Source organism: Coloeus monedula (genome assembly GCF_965178545.1).
Source record: "Coloeus monedula genome assembly, chromosome: 3".
NCBI classification, from domain to species: domain Eukaryota; kingdom Metazoa; phylum Chordata; class Aves; order Passeriformes; family Corvidae; genus Coloeus; species Coloeus monedula.
This window is the reverse complement of record NC_138783.1, coordinates 116,219,209-116,239,668: the sequence shown is the minus strand read 5'-3', so window position 1 is coordinate 116,239,668 and position 20,460 is coordinate 116,219,209. Positions and strand designations below refer to the sequence as shown.

General features: G+C 41.2%; 1 protein-coding gene across 1 annotated transcript in view; it reads right to left on the bottom strand.

Annotated features, from left to right (window-relative positions):
* The window catches only part of DSCAM (DS cell adhesion molecule), a gene marked incomplete at both ends in the record, with an annotated part of 439,009 nt that overhangs the window by 20,194 nt on the left and 398,355 nt on the right, over positions 1 to 20,460 (bottom strand). Inside the window, 5 exons of the mRNA XM_082279051.1 lie at positions 980 to 1,177; positions 4,844 to 4,993; positions 7,342 to 7,457; positions 13,181 to 13,211; positions 20,137 to 20,313. Coding sequence (XP_082135177.1) covers positions 980 to 1,177; positions 4,844 to 4,993; positions 7,342 to 7,457; positions 13,181 to 13,211; positions 20,137 to 20,313 — 672 coding nt within the window. The remainder of the gene's footprint in view (positions 1 to 979; positions 1,178 to 4,843; positions 4,994 to 7,341; positions 7,458 to 13,180; positions 13,212 to 20,136; positions 20,314 to 20,460) is intronic.

The following is a 20,460-nucleotide window of genomic DNA, read 5'->3' as shown; positions in this document are numbered from 1 at the left end:
TAAATCTAAGTGAAGTCAGATACTTGTTCCTATACAGAGAACAAAACCAGTCATACTGGTTTTCATGGTGGAAGGCCAGTCACACCCACTGCTTTGTAGCTCTAACATGAACACCTTTCTCCTAAAATCAGGACAGACAGCAGGCAATTCCTTCTGAGGAAGCCAGAGCAAGCCTGAATTCACTTTGGTCAGACTTCCCTTTGGGAAATATTTTACCTTTCTTCTCATTTAATCTTTATTAGATTTCCTTCATGACTGTTCTTCTACTTAATCATTTACTCATTTATTTGCCTTTTTTGTTGCTTTTTCAGTGTAGGACAGTGGAGAAAGCAAGTTACAGTTGTATTTATGATGTGAAGGCATCAAGAAGAGATGAGGACTGCAGGCAGAATATGTATTCAGTGTCTCCCCACTTGTCCTCTAGAGGAATAAACCCCAAGCTGTTTCTCAGGAAAATCCTGGCCAGCTGCTGCAGGACTCAGTGCTATGAATGGATTTTTACTTGGACTCTAATTCCAGAGTTTTCCCTCTTTTTTGGTTTTTTCCCTCCACTTAAAATGAACATATTAAATGAATGGGAAAATAAAAATACTTACCTGAATGTTGTTCAAATCCTAAAATCATTCCATATATGACTCAGGGATATTCTGGTTACTAATACTGTCCATTCCTACTTTTAGTCAAATTCTCCTACTTTTGCTTTTTGGTTGGGGAAGCTACAGGAAAATTTATCACCTTGTCTTTTAAAGGAAGGACATCTTTCAAAGGATGTGTGTGGAATGAGGAACCAGAAGCACAATATTTGTTATCATTATCTCTACAAGCATTTGTGGCATCCCTCATAAATAACCTACAGAAAAAACCACCCTGGCAAGAGAAGAATAATGACACCCGAGCTCCAAACAAGGCACACCCAGGACCAGGAAGGTTCCTGCAGCTGCTGCTGTCCCGTTTTCCCTGCGGGGAGCCCTGTCCATACCTGTGTCCTGCGAGGGGCTGACGCTGTAGCTGTCACTTTCCTTGTCCACTGAGCCTGCTGGCCTGGGGGTGGGGAGCCTCCAGTCTGTGGTGAGGGTGTGAGCTGATATGGTGGGGTGGGGTCTGTTGAGGGTCCACTGGCTCGCGTAGCGGTTGCGCGCGGTGGGTCCGGTTTTGGCACTCCTCCTCGTGGTGGGATCTGCGAGGGATTGCAGGGAGGGATTGGGAAGGAAACCAGCCTGTCAGAATCACAGAGCCCTAGAATGTCCTGAGCTTGAAGGGACCTACAGGGATCATTCAGTCCAACCCCTGGCCCTGAACAGACACCCCAACAACCCCACCCTGTGCATCCCTGAGAGCGTTGTCCAAACACTCAAGGAGTTCTGGCAGCCTTGGGGCCTCGACCATTTATCCAGCCACCTCTGGGTGAAGAACCTTTTCCTGATATCCAGCCTAACCCTTCCCTGACACAGATCCAGCCATTTCCTCGGGTCACCAGAGACATCAGTGCCTGGCCCTTCACTTCCCCCTTCCAGAAGGGGATGGCCACTGAAATCATCTTGGTTAAAAAGACCCAAACTCAAGACATTCTTTTTGGGGGAAAAAAATGAACAGTGTTAATGCTGATCATTACCAAACCGCTGATGCTTCTCTAGAACTACTCTCTTTCTAATGAAACTCGACATTTTATCAAGGGTGGAACTGAAGAGCTGAAGGCCCCATCACTCTTCCATTGACACATTCATTATCCCTTTACTCCAAGACAAGCAGTTCTCCAGTACCAAAACCACCCTGAGAACTGAAAGAGCATAAGGCAAGTAGATTTGGTCAGGGATTTCACACCACACCTCAAGTGAAGTGCAAGGTAAATTATCAGCATAGATGTGCCCTCAGAAACACCCTGCAGCAGGCATCTGCTCTCAGTTTTTAAATAGATGAGCTCAGAAATGTGGGTCTATAATTCCCTATTCTGGACATACTGTTACTATATTACAATATTGATCAGCTACATATTCCCAATTTTAACACAAGGCCAAGACATAAAACATAAGCTAATAAGACATAAGTAGTAGTGCCATCGGAGTTTCAGTAGGAACAGGTTCATAAAGATTTGACTGCTTTGAAACAATTAGTAAATTAATACAATTTCTTAAACGCCAAAAATCATCTGCTACTGGTTTAAGGTCAGCAATGTTCTACTTGTTAAATTAACGTAGGGATAATGTAGTGACCAAGTTTGTAAAAGCAAACTGTGTGCCAAAATTGCCTCCTTGAACTTATTAATAAAGCATTCTTCCCTAAAAGTGAGTCTAACAAAGCAAGTGCAAGAGAAGAAATCATTATGTGGCAAACTGTGAGTGACTACATCAGCACTGAAGGATTTCTCTTCAAAGCTTCTGAAAGGATATCACTAACAATAGAAAGGGCATTAGAAATGAAAAATTCAAATCTATTCAAAATGTTCTTTGACATTCAAATGGTGAAGTTGTCAGTCTTTGAGGTAAGAGACTTTAGCAGAAGAAATTGAAAGAAAAAGCAATACCCAGATAATGACTCTGAGCACTGCTTCTGCCTAGGCATTCCCAGTGAGAATTTGTATTCTGCTCCTTCAAAGAAACAAGGCATTTATTTATAAATAATGATCTGATCCTTCTCCATTTTTTTCCCTACAGCAGTGGAAAAATTAGAGCCCGGTGCCATTGATAATTGATCCTCCTGGTAGTGCAGCACAGAGCTGCCTCACATGGACAACATCCAAATCCGTGCTCGGTGTGGTGCAAACCACCCCTTGGGAATGTGGCACGTGGCTGTGGTGTGGCCAGGAGTGAGCCTCCTTCAAGGGGAAGCATGGAGAACAGAAGGAAAGTGCTGGTGGGAACAGCTCTTGGCACAGTGCTGGGGCTGTCTGGTCTGGAGAAGAGAAGGTTTGGGGGGATGCCCTCAGAAATACCTGAAGGGCAAGAGGGCAAGAGCCAAGTTTTTCTCTGTGGTGCACAAGGAGAAACTTGAGAGCTTTCCCCTGAACATCAGGAAACTCTGATGTGAGGGAGGCTGAGCAGGGGCACAGGCTGCCCACAGAGGTGGTGGAGTCCCCATCCTTAGGGACATTCAGAAGTCATCTGGGGGTGTTCCTGAGCAACCAGCCCTTTAAGCAGAGGGGCAGGACTAACCAGTGCCCAGACGTCCCTCTGGACCTCCAACTCTGATCCTGTGACCCCGAAGGATCTTGCCAGCAATGGGAACGAGTCAGGAGAGCCTCTGTCAGCACACAGAGCTCAGTCCTTGTCCTGATGAGCAGGAGCTCTGCTCCAGCTGTGCCTCTCTAAGGGGCTGTGCAGCACAGGCACAGCAACTCCAGAGCTGGCAGTGGGATGGAAACACAGCTGGTGCTCTGGTTATGCCAGCTCTGCTGTCAAACGTAACTGGAGAGAGCTGAGGTCAGCAAGGCAAAGGTTCACAGAGGATCTCATTCATAAACAGATAAATAAGGACAAGAGAACAACTCAAAAAATGCTGTAAAGGAGTATTTGTCGCTCAGTGAATGTGAGTGGGCTTAGACAGGAGGGTCCATAACCTCCAAGCCACCCAGCTGGGTTCTACTCTCCTCTTCACAGCAGAAGTGGTGGCTCTAGACAAAATCCCATCACCCAGCCTGCAGCAGAGCTGGATTAGTGTCTTAAATCCAGAGAACATTACCTGGAAGTCTTTGACCCAGCCCTGTACACTGCTGCTATCAGATCTGTACTGCTTAATAAAAGCGATGGTGGATTTTTATTTCCAAAGCAGGGCTGGACACAGATCATATTCTTACACATGAGTTAAATCCACATTTGATTTGAAGGAATTCTCTCCCTGGCTGCAGAGGAATGAAGCACAGAACTGCACACAAAAAGCCATTAGTAAGCAAGGTGCCATAAACTTCTGTGGTATGACACAGGCAAGAGGGTTTGGCATGATGCCTCTCTCCTTATTAGAAAATCTAGTCCTCGAGGAATGACCTGAAAAAGCTGAATGAACAAAAAAAGCACCAGGGCCAGGGCTACAACACCTATTATTTGTAAAGACTGGACTGAAAATGGGTTTTTCAAATAATCTGTGTCCTAGCAACTGAGCTTTCAGCATTTATGTTCACCAAAATCAACAATTAAATTCTGAAATGGTCAGGGCATAGAAGTAATCCCAAGAGTTTTCAAAAATTGCACACTGCAATGAACTACACTTTGGTAACATTTCTAACTCATAAGTAATCATTCAAGCTAGTATTTTTTTTTAATTTTTCCCCATTTACACAGATATGGAACATATTCATGAGAGGAATGAGAAGAATGGCTTGCATCAGTATATTAATTTATGATAGTATTTTAATCACTTGAAGAATAATTTGGCATGAATATATCCGGGAAAAGTAATTTACCATAATAACTAAAGCCAGAAATATAACTTCTTCAGAAAAAGTAATAATGAGAATTGCTTTTTTTTTTTGCCTGATGGAGAGGTAGGGAGGAATGTTGTTTTTGAAATACAATAAAGATTGATCACAGAGGAAAAAAAAGTATATTAGACACTAAAAGCCATTAAGGTAATTTACCCAATAAATTCTGGAAATTAAAATCTAGCATGCAGTGTGTTTAATGAAGGCCAGGTATGAATTATTTCAAATTACACCTCCATTTCAGATGCATATGCAATTTCCCCCATATTGAATCACTTAAGTGCAATAGTTTAAGAAATGTCCTCTGCTGACCTAAATAGATTTCTCTCCACTCTCAGACAGAAGGATGAGGATGCAAATGCAGGAGCAGAGTATTTATTTTGTTATAGCTTTCTCCTCTCCAGATAAAAACTTATTTTCTGACGTGCTTACTTGTTCCTGGCCGGGCATCAGAGACATCCACCAGTGGCCCTGTGGCTTGTGACACTGACTGGTAATGGACCGTGTGGGTGACAGTCAGGGACTTCTGCTTGGATGTCTCTCCAAAGTCAGCATCAGTGAGCAGAACCGTTGATCTGTCATCTGTAAGTGGAAAAATAATCAGCTAATGAGTACAGAGTGTTGGCTTTGCCTTCATTAGAGCTTTGGTGTGAGTCCCCAGGCACTCACAGCCCAGTGCCACCACGGGCAGAGGCAGCTGCCTGCTCTCTGCAGGGCTGAGGTGGCTTTGAAGGGAAGGAGCCTCTGGGTTTAAACTCAAAGCCCATATAAAACTAAAGAATAACTTTCATTTTTCCTGGTGATTTCACCTTAGAGATGTGCAACTGAGGCAGACTGTTAAACATCCTCCTGAAAAGCTGATTTGTGTATAATCATTTTTGGTCCTAGTTCCTTCATCCCCATCCTTTGAGCACTGCCATCTTCACTTTCAGAGAGCTCAGATGAGCTCTTCAACAACATATTCCATTTATTTCTTTTTATTAACGTGATTAGCAGTGTCCTCAGTGAAACCACCCCTATCTTCCCCAAAGGAGGTCGTTAGGGGGTGTTGCTAACTAACCCTCTCTCCCTTTTTTCTGCAGAGACAGAATATTGCAGAGGCAATGACCCTGACCTAGGACTGGCTTTTTTTGCAGCTTCAAATAAAGGTGTGAGATTAAGCCTGACCTTGGGAAGGAAGAAGGTGAGCACTGATATTTACTGCTGTGTGGTTCTGCTTCTATTTCTTCCCTGTGGGGTAGGATATACTCATCAAATTTCTACACAGACCTTGATCATTACAGGATACCAGTACAACAGAGCACTTGCTTACCTTTTTTTAAATTATTTTTTTTCAGTTGTGATCTCTGTATCATATCTTTTTTTTTGGCTCCAAGGAGGAATCTTGTCCCATTGATCACAGCTGGTTTCATAGTGATAAATCTTTCACTACCTTTGTGCTTGTAGAACAACTATTTGGTGTGCTATCAGACTTTCTTTTGCATTCTTTACAGTCTTTTATCCATTCAGAATTGCAATAAAAGCCTCAAGGATTTCCTGCTGTGCTATATAGTTTGGTACGTGTTCTAAGGGGACTGGCAGCAGTAGGACCTCTGGGCATTTACTAGTCAGCAGAGGTTGATCCACTTCTTTTAAACATTCCTGGTTTTTGTTTTGGATTTTTTTTTTTTTTTTAAACTTGACAAGACACCATTAGGGAGGACAGTTCTGCACAATAACATAACTCACATTTTTTACCCAAAGAAGGCTATAAATAGAATAACATTAGGAATCAAATCACTCTGGCAAAAGATGAGCTCTTATTCAGGTTGGGAATAAAGCCTCTTGGCAGCAAGCTCCATCAAACATTGCCAAAATCCCTGCTTATTCTGGGTGGAAAGCTGCCTCTTACCAAGGCCCTGATCTCATTGCTGCCATGCAGCCTCGAGGAGTATTTTCACTGTAACCCTCCCACTGCTCAGCAGCTGCTACTCAAAAGTTAAAGTAGTCTTTAGGATGAAGCCTGGCACAAAGGGCAGACTTTGGGAAGCTCAAACAATGATTTTAAAAAGTCAAAATTTAGGTAAAGAGTAGGTCTCTTTTTCAAACCTGGAACGGGCATGGACAGGAGGTGTAGAGATGCTGCTCTCAGCTTGCTGACTTTCCTCTGTGGCCACACCATCCCTGGAGGCTATTACATTATCACCTTCTTTTATACAGATTTTTATCCAAAAAAAGTAAAGTTAGAAGTCTAACAAGGTCAGTCAGGAGTGTCTTTCCAGTGTGTGCCCATTCAGCCATGAGATCAGGCTGCATTTCTATTTTGGGTTTCCAGACATCTTTAAATTATTTGGGGAAAAAACTCAACACCAAATATTTCTATTTCTCGTGACAGCTCAGCTAAGTGCCAGCCCCATGAGAAATCGTGTTTTCTGTTGCATCAAACAGTTTAGATTTGAATTTTGCATGGATACACAGAAGTTGAAAACTGATCAAAATGTTGAAATACCATGTGCTATGAACAGGTGGATACAATATGCAACATGTAAGTTTTAAAAGTTGGCTGTAGCAAATCTTCATATACTGAGAGTGCAGTTTCAGAATTTCATTTTCCTTTCAAGTAATGTCAGTGATCCAACTGCCTAGTCAGAGCCAAATGGGAAATCAGAATGGAAATCATAAAACTGCCAGTCCTCAATTATATTTTCTTCAAGAAACTCTTTCCAACAGTTTCATTTTCCTAATGTCCTGCATTATTTTAGATTCTATACTGAGATTACTTTTAGTGGGAAATTACTCAAAGGGGAGAAAAAAAAAAAAACCAGTTCAGTTTTCAAATTACTTTGTAGCTCTTTTTTCTTGATGTGTGCAGTGGGAAAAAGGTGTGGAGTAAAGGGATTCCATCTAGAAGAGCCTGTTACATTAACCAGGGAAAAAAAGCTCAGCTTTACCAATGGTCTCCATCGTGTCCCTCTCCTCAATCAGCAGCTGTGCTCTGGGAATGTCTATGTGCATCCTCAGTGTTTGCTGCTGCTTATTAAGTGTGTCTGACGTCCTGGTGTTCTTGCTGAAAACAAAAGAGAAGTGAACACGTTAACATTCAGCCTAAAGGAACAGATATTTGCAAACATCTTCGTTTTCAATCTGTCCAGCTCAAAAAAAGCCCCAGTTCAACCATAATCAGCAAAAAACACTCCGACATTTGATTTTGCCCTCTTCAGAACAAGTGCATGGTATTAATTTATTTATTCATTATTAGATGAATGCACAGTGTGGAGGGATGGGGTCTGTCCTCTATCAGTAGGAATCTGAAAATTTCCCACTGCTTTCTTCAAGTGTTGTCATAATGAAGTTAATAAAAACACTTTGGAAGATGGACCTTTTCTTTTATTATTCATGAAGCTGAGTAAAGCAACACACAGCTGATCAAACAGGTTGGTAGGAAAATGATGCCTTGAGTAATTTCTAATTGTATTTTTATTTTTTCACTATTTTTAATTAGCTAAGTTGCAAATATCACTTTGACGGATAAATGAAAAAGCAAATTAATAACTAGGCAGACTATTAATAGATTGCATAAAATATATTAAGGCTTTAGTCCCATTGATGTTCCGAGACAAAAATTGCAAATCTTGTTTATATTCATGGATTATGTCTAATTGATTGATGCAATAATCTAAAAAAGAATATAAACCAATTATTCTATCATCATGCAAATTGAAACAACTTCATTTTTAAGTTTGTGTACCAGAAAATGACTTCTTAAATGAGCTGTCTACCAAAAGCAAATGAAAATGGATAGTAAAACCGAGTGCCACAGTCATTTCCAGCACAGAGCTTGCACCAAGAAACCTTCAGATTGTGTGAAAAACCCAGGAACGTTTTGCCCTTTTAGATGTAATTACTCTTTGGATGAAATGAAATATTTGCAAATACTTCATGCAGGGAGGCTGAAGAGAGTTGAGACAAATCAGCCAGTAGTGTGATCCAAGTGCTCAGGCTTCAAAGAGCTGTAAGATCCGAGTGGAGGCTCATTTTCTAGTGTGAAATAGCTGCAGATCACTCAGTTTAATTCTGCTTTGGCAGTGAATTACTGCTGTTAATGGAATCAGCAGAGAACTGTTAAAGTGATAAGCTCAGTTCCTCCATAAGTGTGGGCCTCGATGCAGGAGATTAATCCACGTGTGATGAGCCCACATCACTAGGAAATTTGTGTTAACTTCCTGCTGTGTCTCCATGTCAGCAAGACCTGATTGCCTCAGGTTTGGAGATTCTCCTGGAGTCCTTTTTTGGAGGAATTTTCTATCCATGTGGTCAGGGATTCTGCTCCAAATCCAAGGGTGAGATCCACAAGGCACATGGGAGCACCTCTCTGATTTTCAGCTCCTGGCTTTCCCTGCTCTCGTGGTCCCCAGCATTAATACCTCCCAAATTTAATGTCTCTGTCTTCTCCTGGATGATTAGATGGTGCTGTTCCCACCACATACACATGGATATTTGAAATGCATTCCAACAGGCCACAACTGGTGCCTCATCATCATTCAATCATCATGGAAGCAAAGTATCAGGAGAGCCTCCCAAGGCTTGCAGATTTTTCTCCATATATAATCAGTGGAGAATAATCATCACAGGGTCTTACCAAGCACAGAAATTTTCAAAGACATTTAGTATTGTCAAATGCAGATAAATTCCACACTGGTGTTCTCCAAGTCTCTGCACGGAGTGGATGCCACTCAAGTTGCTGAAATGTTAAGAGAATCAGAGAGTCATATTTTATCTGCATGCCAAATATGCTTGAATATGGGCCCTTGGAAAGTTGGACTGCTCTGGGCTTGCCCAAGGTCATAGAGCAAAGAAAGATCACCTGTTCCAATGCCTTACTGCCCTCTGAGTAAAGAATTATTTCTTAATATTTAATCTAAACCTTCCCTCTTTCAGTTTCAAGTAGGAAAATGATTTTTTTTCAATAATCCAATAGTTATAGGATACACAGAGTCAGATACATATAGAATCTGTGCAGTGCTTAACTGAGTCTGGCAAATGCATCACTGCAGCCCTCTGCACTCATTAGGGATGCAGGAGACAAAGGGATGGAATCAGACTCCTGCTCAGAGAATGCAGATCCCAGAATCCCAGTCTGAGCTAGAGCCTCTTCAGCAGGATGAATGCTCTGTATTTCCATTGTTAGAAAGTACTCAACCAACACAGGAAGCACTGTTTGCACCACAGGGAGCAGGAGGAGAGTTTCTCCCAGTTTGCAATTTTACTGCTCACCTGACAAGAGAGAATTCCTAATCCCAATCTTGACTCCATGGATAGCTTCTTGCAAAATACAGTTCCTTCAAGCCAGAACTGTAACCCAGGCGTCTCTATATTCAGGAATATTCCCTGCTGTGCTTGAGAGTCATTCCTTGGTTTGTGGGTTGTCTCTCCTCCTCCTTGCTGATCTAATTAATTCCCCTGCATGCAGCACTACAGTGACATGGGGTGTCCAAACACAGCACAGGCAACTGGCAGAAGCAGGAGGCTTGTAGCTGATTAGGATGCTGTCTCGTTCTGGCTCAGGGTATTTTGAATTCTTTTTTGCAGACCACAACAGCTCCGCTTTCAAGTTATAAAAACCTAAAGTGCCAACAGCAATGAAGTGCCTCTAGGGCTTGGAAACAGGGCAAAGTGTTTTAAGGTTTCAATTTTAAAGTTTGGTGTCCAAGTATTCTCTAACCTAAATTCAGGCAAAAAGATATTTTAATGGTGTGGTGGATGAGGGGTCCAATGATTCATTCTTTAAAGGGATAAAAGGTATCTGTCTTTATTTTTCTATATTTACAGACATAAAATTCCCAAACATAAGCATGTGCTTTTCTTTACTTATCAGACCTTGTAAGGTTCTGTGTATAATAGAATTAATTCCCTCTGGTTCAAAGAATCTCTGAGCTCCAAATTGTCAGGAGACTGAGCCACAGAATCACAGAATCATGTCTTGGGTTGGAAAAGACCTTAAAGATCATCTCATTCCAACCCCCTGCCATGTGCAGGGACACCTCCCACTATCCCAGGTTGCTTCAAGCCCTGTCCAGCCTGGCCTTAGACACTTCCAGGGATGGGGAATCCACAACTTCTCTGGGCAACCTGTTCCAGGGCCTCACTGCTCTCTGAGTAAAGAATTTCTTCCTGATATTTAATCTAAACCTGCCCTCTTTCAGTTTAAAAACCTTGTCCCTTGTCCTGTCACTGGCTGCCCATATTGAAAGTCCCTCTCCTTTTTCTAAGCCCTTTAAGGTACTGGAATTCCTCGATGAGACCTCCCCAAAGATTTCTCCATCCTGGAGCATCCCAGCTCTCTCAGTATTTTGCTATATTCTTTTACTCTACTAAAGCTTCTGCTTTGCCACTATTTAAAACAAGTATTTGGGCAGGTGGTCTTTTGGTCTGAGTACAGCTTTTATGTCGAGTCTGTGGATAAAAGGGCCTTTTCCAGAGCAAGTACATTGTACAAGGCATTCTGAAAGAGTCCACAGTTTGTTGTAAAAACATATGGGAAACTAAATCAGCATATTTGGGCATAAAAGATTCTTCACCTTGTGTTCAAAATTTAAAAATCCAGTGAACTGCTAGACTGATTCACAGTGAACTGTTACAAAGAGCATGGCTGGACTGATGCTTCACCCAAAAGAAACATTAAAAAGCTGTGCTTATACAGCAGCAGGGATTTTTATTTGTGAGTTTAAGGTATCAACACAGTGTTGTGCAGCTCCCATTAAACTGCTGACTTATCCTGCTCCACAGACATTCGACTTACACAGCCAAAGCCAGCAACTCCAAAGCAAAGGCCAAAGCTCCATTTTTAATCCGCTTTACACATACTCATGAAAATCTCCTCAAAGGGAAAGATACACAAAGCCCTCTCCAGGCCTCACACCTTCCTACCAGGCAGGGAATCATCTTTTCTGCCCTCTCCCCAAATACCCCCTTTCTTGATATTTTTATCTTAGCAGATTTTGGTGGAATCTAAAAGATAAAAAATATCAGGGGCTTTATAATATGTGACTGTTGCTTTGGAGAGGGCTTATTATCCTTTGGTTATTCACATACTACATCTTCAGGGATATCTGGTGATTGTGGATAGCTCAGGTTTGGGTTGAAGTTATTTCACAGATTTGTCACAAATGAGATTTCCAAGCTCTGGCATGTCTGCAAATGTAAGCCTATATCCCCTACTTCCTCTGAAGTTCTGATTTAACAGTCATTTGCCTTTGTTCAAACTTTTAGAAAAGGAATATAAAATATGCCTATGTAATAAAACCAAGATTATTTGTTAACAAATGAGATGAATATGAGAGGAACTGGCTTGATGATCATAGTTCAATGCTGGTGAAAGGAAAAGCCAAATGAAATGGTGGCAGATGAGTTACCTTGAAAAACAGCTCTGAACTAAAGACTGAGAGGAGACCTGGCTGTTCTCTGAGTACAAAACTTAGGGAGGACAAAAGTTTCTTAACTTGAAGGCCACCATCAGCAAAGCAAAAGGTGAGTAAAACCTGGGCACTTCTGCTGGAAGATTGGTGAGGTTCTCCAAGTGTCAGAGGAGTGGGACTCTGAAATGGCCTTGCAGAAGTGGCAACAAGGCTCTTGTGAAGCCAACCAGGGTTAGGGCAGAGCGTTACCAGTTTTGCAGAGGGGTTCTGAGTGGTTGTCACTGGGACTGAATGTCTCCATCCAGGGGTTTCAGCCAGGCCCTGCTGGGTTTCTTAAGGGAACAGAATTGCTGCGTGTGCTAATCCGTGCTGTCTTCTGTGGCACCAGAAACCACCAGGGCAAACGTTCCTGAAGCGGATTTAACAAATCCCACAATTTGCTGCCACGGGCAGACAGGGAGGGGATGACCTGGCCTGCATGACCAGTCCTGTTAACATCACTGGGCTTATTCAGATATGATGGCATAGAGCTGAATTTACACCAAACCCATCTGTCACCATGCCTTTGCTGAGTATATTCTTACAACAGAAGCGAAGTTTATCAGGGGTGAGGAAGTTTGGAGTGTGGTTCAGGTGGTGAAATATCTGTGACATTCTCAAATTTGTTGCTTGAATATAAAAAATATTTTCTAGCAACCCAAAATCCATTTGAACTCAAAAATAATCCCTTGGCGATCCCAGTTTCAAATATATGCAGCAGTTCTAAAGTTCAATATTTTCCCTAGACAAAACAATAAACATTGAGGATATGAAATTTCCATCTTTGAAAAAATTGTGGTGCCAGAATAGTCATTATGATGCAATTCAACAACTGAATTAGATTTCTGAATGCTGAGCTGATGGAACAGAAGTGAAAAATAATAAATGGATTTACCTGCTCTTTTATACTTTTGGGTATAAGCAGCTAACAATAATGAATTACATAAACAGAGCTGCAAAGTTTAGAGACATTCACAGCCAGAAATGTATTGCCTTTAATCAGACAGTCTCTGAAGAGCAATTACTTTGATACATATTATGAAAATGTTTTTCAGAGTAGGAAAAATGTCCAGATGGACCTACATAGCTTCTATGATTTAATCTACTAACACAAGTTCTCAGTTTTTTTATCATTGTAGCCCCTCACACTGTCCACAAAGTGTCTTCTTTCTCCCATGTCTCACCATCATAGATCTTAAATGGTGTGTTTTGGAAAAGGGTTTAGGAATAAAAAGTTTACTTCTCCATTTGTCCCTCCAACAATTCTTAAATGGGATGCTATAGTTGACAGACATTTTACAATCTCAAAAAATGATAAAATGAAATCTGTTCTTACCTCATAAGCATTTCAGCCAAACTCTTTGCATCTAGAATAAAATAGAAGAAATGTCATCACAAATGAAAATCTATTTGATAGATGCATTATTAGCAAGTGATTTGAATCAGCCATGTGCAAGACCACTGTTGTTTCTCAGATCAGTGGAAAGAATCAAAGAGTGTCTAAAAGTCCCTACTTTTGCTAAAATTGCATTTTTGCCCCATACAGTCCTGTTTAGTTCCTCAGTAGCACCAAAGATGATTAGAGAAATGAAAGTTACAATTGGCTTAACTAGAAAAGACTACATAAATATATTAGAAATAGGAACAATTTAACAAATAACGGGAATCTCAGTTCCTTCATGCCGTGGGTAGCAAATGAACAGGTAAAGGAAGAAGAAAATGCAAAAAAATAGGAATTTTGATATCCATCTCTAGGCAGGAGCCAAAGCCAGGCTGGGTGAGCAGTTGTCAACCCGTCATTTCCAAACCAAATGTAGTTGCATGGAGATCTGAGCAAGAGAGGTCTCCAAGGAGTCAATTTAGAATCCCAGAATCCCTGAGGTTGGAAAAGACCTCCAAGAGTCCCAGCTGTGCCCGATGCCCACCTTGTCCCCAGCCCAGAGCACTGAGTGCCACCTCCAGCCCTTCCTGGGACACCTCCAGGGATGGGCACTCCAAACCTCCCTGGGCAGCCCCTTCCAGTGTTTGACAACCTTTTCAGTGAAGAAATTCTTCCTCATGTCTAAGCTGAGTCTTCCCTGGCACAAACTTGTTTGGTTGCACTCAAATATGAATATTTTCCCAGTAACAATAATACAAAACTACTGCTGGGCCTTCAGAGTATGGTCTACACAATGAAACAGAGGATGGTTTATTCCCATGTGGATCAGCCCTGCAAAGTGAGACATTGATGAAGGAAAAATACTCCTCCTGTTCTTGTCATTGCTGCTATTATTAGCAGAAAATCCTTTGGGGCTATAACTATTTCAATACTTATCAGTTCAAAAGACAGCTGAAGTTTGGTTTTTCAGGTAGGCTTCTGTAAAACTTTATCAACATAATGCACTAATTTCTGTGGTATCATCCAGCAAAACCAGACAGCTCTGCTTTGTTCTCCTGCAGTCTGCTGCTAAACAAACTCACTTAAAATGCTGATTCCCAAGTCCTTAAGTTTATCACACAGCAACAAAGCAGCCTTTTGTGCAACCAAGTGAAGCAAATCTGAGAAGAAAACAATTCCAAGTTCTAAGTCTTCAAACGACTCTCTTCTATGAAACTTTACATTTCTTCTTTTATCTGCTTCTTGTAAATCTACCAGCACCTGCCAAGACATTTCCTGAATTTGTCTTTGTTTTCTCAATCCCACCTTTTTTATTCCTCAATCACCTCCAAGACCTACAACAATTTCCTTACTTGTGATCCTATTAAATGTCCTGCCTTTAAAATTCCAAGGATACAGGCAGAAAAAAGCCACCATCTTAACACATCTCTATAGCTTGTGTTGTACTGATTTTTAAAAGGAATGGACAGAGAGCTCTTTTTATTCATTAAAAAAACACAACAAAACCCTTTTTATCCACTTTCTGCATTGTATTTATCTGACACAGTGCCAGCTTGCCTTTCTTAAGCTTTATTCCTCACCTACCACTGGAGAAGCTGGAATTCTGTGCTCCCTCTAAGTCTGTTTGCTCCACTCCTCCATTTTTAACCTCCCTCCATCCCTTTCCAGAGCAAAGCATGGCAGATTCCTGGTGGAGGGAAGGATGGTTCATCTGAGGTGTCTCATCTGAACCAAACAGTGCTCCACTTGGGCACTCAGAATTCCTATTTTTCACTTGGAATGAGATTGTCTTGGCCATTAACCCTTGTACGTGGCAGTACCAAGTAGATGACAATATCTTTGCCATCATTCATAAACCAAAAGATCAACACTGCTGCTCCCAAATGAGTTTTGTTACTGGCATCTAAAAACCCAGGAAGGGGACACAGTTCTGTTGAAGAATACAAAAAAGCCAAACAAACCAAAAAAATAATAATAATGACACTGGTTGCAAGTAATGGTGTTTTTTTTTTTTTTTCCCCAGCAAATTTTATGATGCTTTTGCTATTCTAGCAGCACCAGGATCATGAAGACACTGTGCACATGTTCTCCCTCTGGCACACATAATCAGGGTGGTTTAATATGCAGACATTGTTTTCATTCAGCCAGCAGGTTTTGAAGCAATTGCTGCCTCCTTAAGTCAGGCCTGTGAATATTTGTGCAAGGAATTCACAACTCAAGGAAAGCAGAAGGGCCAAAGTTGAAGATTATTACAATGTACTTCAGTTTGCTTTTCATAATTCTTTATCAGGTTTAAATGGAAGACAACCTCCCTCACATATTCTCAGGTGCTGCTGAGCACACAGATCATTTCCATGCTGCAGCTGGAAAAAAATTCACACCAATTCATGTATGTGGCACATAAATGCTCCTTAACACATGTTGATCCTTGGTTAAAGGGGTGCACAGGAGATTATGCACCTACAGGCAAAAATAACATGAGGCATCAGCAACACCATGTTACGTATTGAAAGCTGAATGAAAAAGTACTGAAGGGGAAAAACTCCATCAGCTGAGATTAAATTTGCTAATTACCCAAGCAGATTGTTCAAAAGGTGAGCAGCACTGCTGGAGTTAATGATGGGCACACAGGTTGCTCTGGGATGGGACAAAGGTGGCAGGAATATAAAGGGCTCTTATGTGTCTGTCAGAGCAAAACCCAGAAGCCTAAAAGTAACTGAACATCACAGAATCATGGAATAGTTCTGGATGGAGGGCACCTTAAAGATCATCCAGTTCCAACCCTCCTGCCATGGGCAGGGACACCTTCCACTGTCCCAGGCTGCTCCAAGCCCCGATGTCCAGCCTGGCCTTGGGCACTGCCAGGGATCCAGGGGCAGCCCCAGCTGCTCTGGGCACCCTGTGCCAGGGCCTGCCCACCCTCCCAGAGAACAATTCCTGCCCAAGATCCTGTCTAACCCTACCCTCTGTCAGTCTGAAACCATTCCCTTTTGTCCTGTCCCTCCAGCCCTTGGAGATTGTCTCTTTCCATCTTTCTTCTTGGCTCCTTCAGGCCCTGCAAGGCCACCCTGAGCTCAGCCCAAAGCTTCTCCTCTCCAGGCTGAACAATCCCAGCTCTCGCAGCCTTTCCTCCCAGCAGAGCTGCTCCATCCCTCTGCTCATCCTGCTGCCTCCTCTGGCCTCTCTCCAGCAGCTCCACGTCCTCCCTATGCTGGGGACCTCACTATGACAACATCATGTGCCCAAAACTTCAGCTCCAGGAGAAATGTTATTGTCACAAACCAATGAACAGGGACTTTGATGTGCATTTCCTGCAGTACCATTTTGATCAGCAAATTGAGAACGCTTCCTAAAATGAGCCAGCGTCCCTGGCTGTGTCCTATCATCTCCCAGTTTTCAGATGGTGAAAGCAGGGCTTGGGAAGGAGGCAGAGATGACAGAGGGAAGGGGATGATCTCTGCTGCAGCCAAGCATCACTTCAGTGAAAAAGCCACAGCCATCACTTTCCTAAGCTGGGGCAGCCACCTTTAAAATTCTTAACACACTTGGGTTTTCCCCCTGGGAAATCAGGGACAGTGACAGAGTTTTAAATTGCATTCTGCCACTCCTGAACTGTCATGCCGCGCTGACCCTTTCTGCTTGCGTTAAGGTGAATTGGATTTAAAAACAAAGGGAAAACTATTACAGGAGTAGCAGAGCTGGGTTAATAGCCAGGAGAAGGAGCATTAAGCTATCAGGCTTCTCTTTGAGAATATCTGCTGACCTACTGAATGGCTGCATGAACCCCAGCAGCCAAGTGACCTTTTTTTGTGACCTGGCTGGTGGAACTACTAAACTGGGCAAAAATCAGGAGTTTGCTGAAAACTCTGCTATCTTTATAAAGGAGGAAGAAAAATGTTTAACTGTCCCTACATCCAGACAAGTGGTAAAAAGATCAAAACTGGAGACTCCTGTTCTTATGCTGCATTTGCCAACAGAGATGGAAGCTCAAACCCATTGTCCATAAGCAAAGATACAAACATTTGCATGCAGAGCACACTGCAAATCAACCTGCAATTCCCATTCCTCTTTGTTAAGCAGGTTCACAGAAACCACATCTGCAGCCACAAAAGCAAGATTTACATCTGCAACTTGCACAAATTATTTTAGAAGGTCCCACTGTGGAGATTATTCTTTCCGATGTAGACTAGAGGAAAGTTGGTAGGGGAATCCTGATTTAGGAAAAATGAATATTGTGCCTCAAAGAAACCCCAGCAGATCATGGCCACCAAGTGAAAATGTGATATTTCACTTTCAAAAATTATATGAAAGTTAATTACAACAATTACTAGAGCAAACCATTTATGTTTTAGTTAGGAGATCAGAAAAACTTGCACACATTTGTTTTAGAGAACTTAGTGAGGAGTTCTCTGGAACAGCAATAATTGTCAGGAAAACTTTTAGAACACGAAGTAACTTCCAGAAGAGCAGAAAATGTCTAACATGGGATCAGTCCTCAAAAACAATGAGCAAAAAAATTCTGAATTACTGAAGTCTTATCAATCTGATCTTGGCAATGCAAAAAATAATTTTAAAAAATTGAATGAAGCTTAATGAAATGAATTAAAAGGATAATTGAGGCCAATCAATACAGACTTGTGGTCAAGCAGCCATGTCAAACAAAGTGGATTTTTTAAATGAGATTAAAATTTGCTGAGAATTAATGACATTGAAAAAAAAACCTCTCACTGTGATATGATTAAATAACAGTAAAAGATCACATTTATATTTTTCTAAAATAAAGCTCTGGTAACTCAAAGCATTTTAACAGAAAATAGCATGATGCAAGAATTACCACAGCAGCCATTTTACATGGAATTCAACATATTCAGACCCCAGTTTTAAGCAGGGAATCATTATTCAGAATTTTTTGTCTGGAACATTTATCAGTGGTCTGGAGTAAATAAAATAACATCAGATAACAGTTTGAAAATGACACAAGAATTTGGTGGCTAAAATATAAAGAAAGTGCTAGATCACTAAGAAAATAATCTGGATCATAAGGTCATATATCAAGAACACGAACCAGGGCTGTACAGCAGGGAATGTTTTGCTGCTGCAGAGCAATCAGAGAACTGGCAAATGATCTCAGTGGAGAAAATGTTAAGGATGTAAGTGATGGGAAAACTACAGAGGAAAATTAAAATATATTAATCTGTTTCATTTACCAATTAAAACATTAAGAAATGACTTGGTTACCACCATGTGGAAAGAATATCCTCGGAGACTGAAAATGATGCAAAAAAGAACCTCTGTACTGTAGAGAAGTAAAACAGGACCAGATGGGGTGTCGAGCTGCAGCTTGACAAATTCAGATAAGTGAGACACAACTTTTACAGAAATGGTGGTTAAATACTGATTATTTTTATCAAAAGTACTGATGAAATCTTTACCACTGCCTATATTTAAGTGAAGCTCTGGTATTTTTCTAAATTCCTCATTTTTGAGAGGAAATAGTTCAGAGAAATTTTATGTTATGCAAAAGCCATCCTGGTCAGTGATCATCAGCCCTCCTTTAGGGACTGTAACTCAAGATGATGACTATTTGTAAATTAACCATGAAAAAATAATGTGCACAGACATCATTTTCTAGAGCCAAAGGGCTCGAGATGTCCTGCTCTTTACTGGATGGAATTCCACAGTATTTCCAAGAAGATAACACTTCCTTTTTCTTTACCACACTTCTTTAATGAGAAAAAAAACCAATACTGGGGAGGTAAAGGGCTTACAAGGTTTTGAAGAAAAAGAGATTATACAAGCTAAAGCATCCAGATGTCCTGATTTCTAGGGCTGTGTATGAACCATAAGGTTTGTTTTCCTCTTTAATATATGAATTTGCCCATGCCCTCTGTCTATTTTTTTTTTTTTTTTTTTTTAGAAACTCAAAAATACTGTTACAAAGGAAAAAATTAGACTCAAAAAAGAGATGAGTAGGAAGGTCAGGAGGAAAACATAGGCTTGGCCCTGATTCTAATAAATACCATGATCATATTTTGGTTAAAATACAAATAGCTAAACAATTTGGTGGCTCCTGGAAAAAAAAATAGGCTTATTTTTGCAGATGGTAAATTGTTTCACTATTAATTCAGGTTTAGATTTGAAAGGTTTTTTCCCAAATACCTTCAGGGAAGGTTCTGCTGTAGTGTGCCATTGCAAAAGCTACAGGGCTGCAGTGGCAGACTGAGAGGGTAAAAAACTTGGCTGTGGCTCAGCCAGGGGTATTTACTAGAAAAATGATAAATGAATATAATAATAATGAATGATATAATATAATGAATATAACAATAATGAAAAATACAATAATAATGAATTCACAGATCTAAATCTCATTCACATAACAAACAACTGAATTTGAATAAAGTTTAGAGGAAAATAGGGATCAGTGACAATGAAAGGTCAGTGAACAACGAAGTGTTGTATAAGTTCCATTATAAAAACCATGGGAAAAAGCTGAGAATATCTGGTTGTGTTTTCTAGCCTACCAACATCTGGCTACTTTCATTTTATAACTTGGAAATCATGGTTAGCATCTGCTGGAAAACTGAGATTCCCTCCTCTTCAGAACATCTGATTTCACCCTTCAAAACAAATCCACTTTTAGGTCGTTGAGGGAAACAAACAAACAACAAAAAAAGGAAAGCAAACCAATGAGAAACACTTTCCCCCATGCAAAATAATAATGGATATATTAATAATTTTTCTTTAGAAACTTATGACCAAGTGAAAGAGAAGGAATTTCTGTAGAAAACACACACACTTTGTTCTGTATTGCAGGAAATGATCCCAACTGGGGATTGAACAGTTTGGTCACATGCAGCCCCACTCCCATTTTCTTGTTCAGGTAGACAGAAGTTCCACAGACATCATCCTACCTCGCAGCCTCTTCAGCCTCTGCTCCCTCCTCCTCCTCCTCACGATCAGCAGCATCACAAACAGCACCAAGACCCCAACCAAGATACAGGAGATGGTCACCAGCATCTTCAGCCCTTCGTTGGTTCCCAGGCCTTCCTCACTTTGCACAACCGACTTAATGAGAGGAGGGATTGTACCTGCAAACAGGGTCATGGTGTTAGAGGCCTATTAACGAGGACAAAAGATTGAGTTCTCAGGGAATGAGGCACCTTGTTGCTTCAGCTGCAGGCAGAACATTCCCAAGGAATTTTCTGTTTGGGGTGGATGCTACATTTGTGTGTCTA